Source organism: Vipera ursinii (assembly GCF_947247035.1).
Source record: "Vipera ursinii genome assembly, chromosome: 10".
Classification (NCBI taxonomy): domain Eukaryota; kingdom Metazoa; phylum Chordata; class Lepidosauria; order Squamata; family Viperidae; genus Vipera; species Vipera ursinii.
This window is the reverse complement of record NC_139520.1, coordinates 22788882-22797587: the sequence shown is the minus strand read 5'-3', so window position 1 is coordinate 22797587 and position 8706 is coordinate 22788882. Positions and strand designations below refer to the sequence as shown.

Sequence of the window (8706 nt, the reverse complement as noted above, 5' to 3'; positions counted from 1 at the left end):
GACGACGGGTCACCCGGGCACGGCCGGACCAGCGAGCGGAGCGCGGGGAGCAGAGCGGCCGCATGAGTCGTGGGGGGGGGAGCCAGCGGACACGCGGTACTTCCCCTGGCGTCAGTGCCGCTCTAGCGCGTCGCTACTCTCTGGCCGGGCTCCGCATGGCGCCCGTGGAGCATCTGGTGGCCGACGCCAGCGCGCTCCTTCGGGCGGCGCCGCTCCAGGTACCGAGAACGGGGCGGCGGGGCGGCGGCGGGCGGGGGGGCGGGCCGGGCTAACCCGCTCTTCCCGCAGGAGATCGGCAGGCGCGTCTACACCACCCGGGAGGTGCTGGCGGAGATCCGGGACCGGGCGGCGCGGCGGCGGCTGGCGGGGCTGCCCTTCCAGCTGCTTCTCCGGCAGCCCTTCCCCGAGCACGTGCGTCTAGGTGAGTGCCTCCCCCGCCCCGTCCGTCGACCCCCTCCCGCCGCCGCCTCCCGCAGCCCCCAGGAAAGCCTCTTGTGCCCGCAGTGACCGAGTTCTCCCAGCAGACGGGCGACTTCCGCAGCCTCTCCGCCGCCGACATCCAGGTCCTGGCCCTGACGCTGCAGCTGGAGGCCGAGCACGGCGGGGGGCGCCCCCTGCGGACGGAGCCGCGGCCCCAGGTACCCCCCTTGCGGCGAGGGCGATGCGGGCAGCCGATCTGCTCGTGTGAGGAAGAGGGATCGGTGGGGAAGGGGGTGCCGGGCTGGACCCGGTGCTGCGGCTGCTGCCCACTCAAGACTCCCCGTGGCCTGAACGTTGCAGGTACAGCTCAGCTCTACAAACCGCCACCCTGAAGCACCGGTTGATGTTCCTGGCTTCCATGTCCCCCCTAAGGTAATTGTGGGAGTTAGCCACTCCGAGCCTCAAGTCTGTCCTGTCCCCGTGGTGGCAGGAGAACGCTTTTCCTTCTGCTGATGCTGTGAGAAGCCCTGGTGCTAAGCCCTGACGGGAGCCTCTGCAAAAGCTCTGCCCTCCCATTAACCCTCCCCAAAGGCAAGAGGCTGGAGGATGTTTCTTTGCCAGTTACTGGGGACAGCAGCTGCCTTGACTGACAGGTGCTGCACAGGACCGGCATAGATTGAGATTCATTTTGCTTTGCACTTTCATCCCCAAGACAAAATGCCCAGGGAATAAGACGATCCCTTTGGTAGCGGAAACAGATCCAGGAGATCCTGTAGCACTTGCAGAGACTGAGTTTTCTTCTTTCCTGTTCTGGAGGAATCCTCTGCCAAACATAGAGGAGGACCTGGAAGGCCTGTTGGTGAGAGATCCACTGCCTCCCTTCTCACACCGCTGGGGTGGCTGCATGACTGGCACAGACAGGATTCCTTGACTCCGTGAACTGGGCAGGTACCATGTGCATAGATGCTGCCCAATCCTTCTGTCCTTCACAGGAAGCGGACCCTCTTCTGTTAGAGGCAGGGGACCCTGAAGGCCAGGAGAGTAGTGAGGAGAGCAGCAAGGAAGATGGCTGGATCACGCCAAGGAACATTGAGCAGATCCAGCAGAGCACTTGCTGGGGCAGTCAGCCTGCCAAGGTGCAAGTTGGCTGCGTCACCACTGACTTTGCTATGCAGGCAAGCAGGCGCTCTGTGAAACCCGCCAGCCCCCTGTTCATCCCTGTTGGGCCTTGCCGTGATCTGGCTCCTCCTGACTTGCCTTTTCCCTGTCTCCCCCAGAATGTTCTGCTGCAGATGGGGCTACATGTGCTGGCATTTAACGGCCTGCTGATCCAGCAGGCCCGCAGCTACATCCTGCGTTGCCATGGTTGTTTCAGGTATGTGGGTTACAGGTGCACAAGCTGGCTACTGGCTGGGAAGCCGTGGGGGATTCACGGGGCTTATGTGCTGCTCTCTAGGACAACCTCAACAATGACCCGGCTCTTCTGCCCCCACTGTGGGAACAAGACGCTGAAGAAAGTGGCCGTGACAGTGAAAGACGATGGCAGCTTCCACCTGCATTTTTCCCAGAACCCCAAAGTCCTGAACCCACGTGGCCTCCGGGTGAGTGCCCCATCCTGGTGGTCTGCTTTTGCCTCCCCTTTCCCCTCTAGTGGAGGCTGCTTCTCCTCTACTGCCCCCTCCCCATGAGAAGTGCTGGGCTGGGAGCAGCTGAGCTATCTTAGATGACCACTCCCTGCTTGCTAGCCCCAGGCCAGAGAACCAGTTGGGCAGAGCAAGGCTGCTCAGGGCTCTTGCAGCCCAAGTAAGGCCATTGCTTCCAGCGGGGTAATGGCCTGCTGGGCTTGTCTCCACAGCACTCTCTGCCGGCTCCTCAAGGAGGCAAGCACGCCAGTAATCCCCGTCTGACGGAGGACCAGCGCTTCCCCCAGCAGCGGCTCTCCCGCAAGGCCAGGCAGAAGACCAATGCCTTTGACCCTGATTACGTGGCTGGAGTTTCTCCTTTTGCTGAACATGACATTCATAGCCGGGCAGCCAATCTGCAGATCCGGGATGCAGCACTGGGTGCAGGCAGAAGGCGCCTGAACCCAAACATGAGTCGCAAAAAGTTTCTGAAAAAGAAATGAGGGAGCGAGGCCAGACTCAGACCTCTGGCCATAGGTGAAAGGGCTGTTGTGAGGCAATCCAGAAAGGGCTGCAGGGAAAGTGGCTTTTGGACAGTTGACTTGGACTCTTGAGAAGCAGAGCAACAGTATTTGAAATAAACCCTGGCTTTTCTTCAGTTTTGGCTGTTTTTTAGATATGGAGAAAATAAACTTGGCTTCTTTCAAGTGATGCTTGGTGTAGCTGATGGAAACTTCCCTACAGAGACCCTTCTCTGGTTTCTGCTGTGGTTAGACAGCCCAAGCAGCAGAGAGGACCATCATTCGCCTTCCTTTTTTTCATCAACAATCCAGAATGGATTTAGATGGCTGGAGATGGGCCAGTTTGGTGTTACTGTTCTTCCGAGATGCTCGAGGTACACTCCAAGATGCTTCAGTGTAGCAATTTATCTGTCAAATGTGCATCTTGGCTTTCCTAACATTAGCAGATGCTAGAAACCTCCCTTGGGGTTCTGGCTCTAGAGGTATATATGATGAAACAATCCTTCTGGGAAACTCAGCAAATTTGTTTGTCCTACATTGTTTGATTTTTGTCCCTTGAGAGATCACTTGCAGACTGAAGAAAGGAATTAAGCTTTCTTCTTCTTCCAGCAGTTTCCTGTGAAAAAGAATTTTTGCAGGCTTGCTGTGTTTCAGCAGTTACAGGTGGTTAAATGCACAGAATCTGGAAAATGCCCAGTTGCCTGGGTTGGTGTGCTGGACTTTGGACTCCGTAACCGCTTCAGCCTAAAAAACAAAACTTTTCCCGTTGCTTTTGTTCTGACGGGTCTTGTGTGAGCTCAGGCCACAGAAGCCCACCAGAGTTGGGTGCAAAACTAGTAAGGCTTTGCAGGGGCCACTCCAGCTTCCTGGCCATCTGGAAAGGACACACCCTCACCAGACAAGTCTCATAGGATTTCCTGCCTGGCTCTCTTCCCTTCCTCCTGATCTTTGTCCTGCAATGAGTAAGGAAGGTGACCTTGAGGGAAATAGGCCAGGAACGTGTAGAAGGCAAACGCCTATCTGGTCCTCTGGACTGTAAGGAGGACAGGACAGAAAGCCTGATCAGAGTCTCTTACATCTCCTCTTAATGAAGTGTAGTTCTAGTCTTCCTCTGGAGTTGGCTTTCTCGCCTGGCCTACCTAGTGGGACTGAACAGTGAGTGGCTTTTGTAGTACAATTTGGGCTTGAATATTTGAACTACCAGCTCTAACCAATTCAGCTGATATGGGTGTTTATGTTATGATTTTTATCTCTGAAGGAGAAGCTGCAGATGTGTAACAGTAGTCCTTGACTTCTGACTGTAATTGAGCCTGGAGGTTATGGTCATAGGTTGTGGCTGTCGTAAAGTGGGTCATCACATGGCAGGACCCTTTTGTATGACCTATTTTGTGGTGATTAAGCAAATGCAGTTGTTAAGCAAACCTATTTGTTATAGATCCTTTTTTTTGCTGAAAACCAGAAGTATTTCTGGCAAAAAAGTAAATGGTGACTGCAGGGCCATATGGGCCATTGCAGGCATAAGCCTGAAGGCTTGGAAGAGGAAACCTTTGGTCCTGGGGACTGTCTCAGAGGGATGGGGAGGTGTTTCTATCTTCACTTTGAAGTGAGACTGGCTGGGCTGTTGTAGCCTCCGGTGTGCAGGTTGCTCTGGCCTGTGTTCGATTCCAAGTTGCAGGGCCAAAAGCCGCCGGCGTCCCCTTTGCCTCTCAGCTGACGGGAAGGGGTTTTGCCGCACACTGAGATGCCTGTTGCACTCTTTACCTTCCCACCTATATGGAAATCTGGCAGCAGAAATCTGTTGTCACTGAAGCTGCTCCTGCGTAACCTGGTGGGATGTTTCAGTGGGTTGAGGGCAGTGGGGGCCAGTGGGTGGAGCACCCAGAGTAGGGCAGGAAGCCACCAGTTTATGGTGGACAAAGGCCGTCTGGGGCCCAGGTTCTCCTGTTGTGGATACCAGCATGGTTGCCAGCCAGGGCCTGTGATCCTGGAGTCCCAGGGGAGCCGGTGCCTCCTTGTTTTAGTGCACCCGGAGCGGTTCCTTCCAGGTTCTATCCCAGCTGTCCCCCTTTGAAGGAGACGGAGTTAGTGGGACCCCAGCTGGGAGCCAGCCATCGAGGCCGAGTGGCAGCCGCATTCGAGCTGCCGGTCCCGGGGCTAATCGGCCACTTCCGTCCTCGGGGACAGGCGTCCTAAGCACGGGAGAGCGGCACCCTTAGCGGGGAAAGGGCGGCCGAAGGGCAGAGGGTCTGCTAAGGTACCCTTGACTCGCCGCGGCCGGCCTGAGAGCGAGAGCCAAGGCTGGGGAAGGCGCCGCCCCCAAAGGCCGGCGATCGTAGCCGAGGCGGGCTCTGCCGGGCCGTTTCGGAGCGAGCGCCCTCTGGACCTCGACGCGCTGCTGCTCTCCGCCGCCGGCCGCTGCTAAAGGCGCCTCCGCGCTCGCTCGCTCGTCCTGCCGCCGCGGCGCCCTCGATCCCGGTCCATGGCTGGTAAGTCTCCCTCGCGGCGGGCTCTGTCGCCCAGCCGCCGCCCCTCCGGAGCTAGGCCGCGCAGGGAGCGCTGGAGCGGCCGGCGGGCTGCGGCTCTGCCCGGGGCGCCGCTCCTCTGGCTGCTGGCGGCGGCTGTGTGCGTGCGCGAGCGAGCCCGCCGGCGCCTTCCTCTCCCTCCTCCTCTTCCTCTCCCGGCAGCGAGACGGGCGCTGATCGTGCTGGCCCACCAGGAACCAGCCTCCTTCAACCACGCCATGCAGCGGGCGGCCGTCCAGGCGCTGGAGGGCGCCGGCTGGAGCGTCGCCGTCTCCGACCTCTACGCGCAGCGCTTCGACCCGGTCCTGTCGCGCGCGGACTTCGCCGGTACCGACCCCCCCGCCCCGCCCCGCCCCGCCCCTGCCCGGCGCGCTCGCCGCCGCCGCCTAACTTGCCGCTCGCCCCGCCGCAGGAGACCCCGACGACCCGCGCAACCTCAACTACTCGAAGGAGGCCGGGCTGGCCTGGAAGGCAGGCCGCCTTCGCGGCGACATCCTGAGCGAGGTGGAGAAGCTGGAAGCCGCCGACCTCGTCCTGTTCCAGGTGGGCTCCCCTTGCCGCGCCTGGCGCCCGCCCAGCCCCGATCCCTTCTCCGCGCGGCCGGCGCACCTGGCGCCCGACCCTCCGGCGTCGTCCGGGCTTAGGCGGGGCTCCGCAGAGCGGGTCAGAACCCGGCCAGCCCAGGTGCCGGATCGGGGGCTCCGCGCGCCCGGCCCTGCTTGCCTGACGCCGCCCGGCCCTGCTTGCCTTCCAGTTTCCTCTCCATTGGTTTGGCCTCCCGGCCATTCTGAAAGGCTGGTTCGACCGGGTCCTCGTCCAGGGCTTCGCCTACTCCTATGACGCTATGTACGACCAGGGGCCCTTCCAGGTAGGCGGCTGCGGGCAGAGGGGGCAGCTGGCCCGCCTTTGCTGGGCAGGCTTCCAGGAAGGAGCTGCAGTCCCCACCCCAGACGGAAAGGAGGGGGGCGGCAGGCAGTCGCCAGCCCAACTGGCATCTTGCTGCTGCCGTTTTCTGGCCCTCAGCCAGAAAACCAGAAGAGTCTGGCAGCAGTGGTGGCGACAGGACCCTGCTGGTTCCTCTCCCTCCAGGGGGAGCTGGGCTGGCTGCCGGGCCTGACTGTGCTTTGCTGGCCTGCAGAAAAAGAAGGCCGTGCTGTCTTTCACCACTGGCGGGATGGGTTCCATGTACACCCCAGCAGGCATCAACGGAGACATTAACATCCTGCTCTGGCCAATACAGGTGAGGAAAGAAGACAAGGGAGCCAATCTTAGGAACAGCTCACTTCCTGAGGAGGGGGATGGGGATGTCGCTTAGCCTCTTCTTGAAATACAGGCCTCAGGGGCATCTCAGGGGTTTCCAAAGGGAAGAAAAGTTTTGTGTGCATAGGGCGGAATGTAGTCCGAAGTCTCAGGAGGGAGGGGCTCTTCCCAAGAAGAAAGAGAATTTCTGGTATGCAGGAAAAGGGCAAAGGTGGACACACACACACAAACATTTCACAGGTTATTATCTACTAGTTATGCAGCCAGTTGATTTAGTCTCTGGCGACATTTCTGTCTATAGTTAAACAACAATAACTACTCTGAAGTTAACTGCTCTTGGTTCTGTGAACCTGGCAAGATGTTCAGGGTATGGGTGGTTCTTTCAAGACAAAATGCTAAGATGGTGCATTCGCCTGACTCCCAGCAAGCTTTATGGCACTTATGGTTCTCACCCATGCAGAGTGGCACCCTTCATTTCTGCGGCTTCCAAGTCTTGGCTCCCCAGATTGCTTTCAGCATTGGCCAGCACACTCCGGAGAATGCCCGCTCCCAAATCCTGGAGGATTGGAAGAGGAGACTGACAGCCATTTGGGAAGAGGAGCCTCTCAGCTTTGCCCCAAACAGCCTTTTTGAGCTGAATTTTGCTAAGGGCTTTGTGCTGAAGAAAGATGTCCAGGAAGAGCAGGAAAAGGAGAAATACGGGCTGACTGTTGGCCAGCACCTGGGGAAGCCATTCCCACCAGACCAACAGACCAAGGCCCAGGAGAAGTATTTGTCCCATGGGGAAGCTGTGTAGGATTGCAGTGACCGTGAACCCCCCTCACCCCCCTCCTAGAAATTAGCAGGTGCAGGGAAGGGGGCCTCTCAGCTGGGCCTTCCTGAGCGACTGCTCAGCCAAGGCAGTGCTGGATCATTCAGGTAGGTTTTCCACCCAGCTCTGTCCTTCCTCTTGGTGGTGTAATTGTGGGGTTTGATTGCCTTTAAGGGCTGCCTGCCAATGGGATTAGAGGTCTGCTAGCACTGCTTCAGCATTCACGTTGCCTAAAACCTGGGAGTCTTTTCTCTTTGCATATTAGAAAAAATAAAGTTAACACAACTCAGGTGGCTAGAAAGGCCCAACAGAGGCTTCACTTTCTTAGGGTCTTGCGGAAGAACAGGGTAGAACAACAGCTTATGACCCTCTTTTACCGGTCTACTATAGAGAGCGTCCTCTCGTATGGTATTGTGGTTTGGTATGCTGGTCTGACAGCCGTGGATAGGAAAGTATTACAGAGGGTGGTGAGCACAGCACAAGACATTGTGGGCTGTCCCCTGACACCACTGGATGACCTCGCCAGGGCTCGTTGCCTTGGAAGAGTGAGGAAGATTCTCAGGGATGACTCACACCCTGGACGGTATCTCTTTACTCTCCTACCATCTGGTAGGAGATATAGGAATATAGCCAGCCGTACCAACAGGCTGAAAAATAGCTTTTATCCGTGGGCTGTTAGGCTTTTAAATGGGACATAATCTTATGCAGAATTGATTTGGGAGGCCGGTGTGTGGAGTAGTTGGTTCACATAGTGTGGTGGGATGGAGGGTTTGTTGTCACTGTGTGTTGGGGGGAGAGAGCACGGGGGGGGGGGGAGGCTCAGCTAATCTCAATGTACACATGTTGTACTTTGACAATAAAGGTTTATTATTATTTAGGATGCCATCAATGCCTGCTTTTTAAGCTCCAGGTCTAGCTGCTGAGACTAATCTGTCACATGCTAGGTATGAAGTGATAATTGCCCATCCTTTTCTGTCTGTAAATGTTCTTAATGAAATAAAAGCCCTGAATATGTACGTTGCCAATGTTCTGTGATTAATTTGCCAGGTAATTTGATTCTTTTATACATTCTTTCAGTGAGGTCTTGTAGATTGCTTTAGAAATGGCCATTGGCCTTGCAGAAGAGACATGCACAACCAAAAAAGCAGAGAAAAGCCAAGTCCCCTTAGTTGTGTGAGACACAGATTGACTGACTCAAGTTTCAGAATGCAGAATAGAAGACATTAATACAGAGGTGAGACTTTGTATGGCCTTCGATCACATCTAAAATCTCAGTGCCCAAACTGCATCTTGGGGTATTCCCATTTCTATTTAAACACACTATGGGTTATCAGGAACATTTTTCAGTCTTCACTCCATAAAGCAGAACAGAGAGTTCCATCTCTGTTCGCACCTGCCATGTTGAAAGGCAAATCACAGGCCATGTTCAGAAGATCATCAAGCCTAAAGACTTTATTCCCACATAAAGGTCTCCCTCCCCCACCCCATTTGCCAAGATCTGCACTTCTCCCAATGCTGTTCCCAGGGTAAGCATCCCCAGACAACCCCAA

The 8706-nt window shown here is 56.6% G+C and overlaps 2 protein-coding genes across 7 annotated transcripts; both read left to right on the top strand.

Annotated features, from left to right (window-relative positions):
- Positions 1-74: 74 nt before the first annotated feature.
- On the top strand, positions 75-2753 carry NOB1 (NIN1 (RPN12) binding protein 1 homolog). 3 transcript variants are annotated; one of them, XM_083370643.1, is made up of 9 exons: positions 75-218; positions 289-421; positions 505-638; positions 781-852; positions 1133-1279; positions 1413-1595; positions 1698-1795; positions 1877-2021; positions 2276-2753. In XM_083370643.1, exons 1-9 carry the CDS (start codon positions 156-158, stop codon positions 2543-2545), a joined length of 1245 nt encoding a protein of 414 aa, XP_083226769.1. In that variant the 5' UTR covers positions 75-155; the 3' UTR covers positions 2546-2753. The 3 variants fall into 3 exon arrangements, with proteins under 3 accessions (XP_083226769.1, XP_083226770.1, XP_083226771.1); XM_083370644.1 differs by lacking the exon at positions 781-852; XM_083370645.1 differs by lacking the exon at positions 1133-1279.
- Positions 2754-4795: 2042 nt separating this feature from the next.
- On the top strand, positions 4796-8176 carry NQO1 (NAD(P)H quinone dehydrogenase 1). 4 transcript variants are annotated; one of them, XM_083370291.1, is made up of 6 exons: positions 4796-5049; positions 5248-5412; positions 5498-5628; positions 5840-5953; positions 6224-6325; positions 6806-8176. In XM_083370291.1, exons 1-6 carry the CDS (start codon positions 5043-5045, stop codon positions 7139-7141), a joined length of 855 nt encoding a protein of 284 aa, XP_083226417.1. In that variant the 5' UTR covers positions 4796-5042; the 3' UTR covers positions 7142-8176. The 4 variants fall into 4 exon arrangements, with proteins under 4 accessions (XP_083226417.1, XP_083226419.1, XP_083226416.1 ...); XM_083370293.1 differs by lacking the exon at positions 5248-5412; XM_083370290.1 differs by having other exon boundaries at positions 4796-5412.
- The last annotated feature ends 530 nt before the right edge of the window (positions 8177-8706 follow it).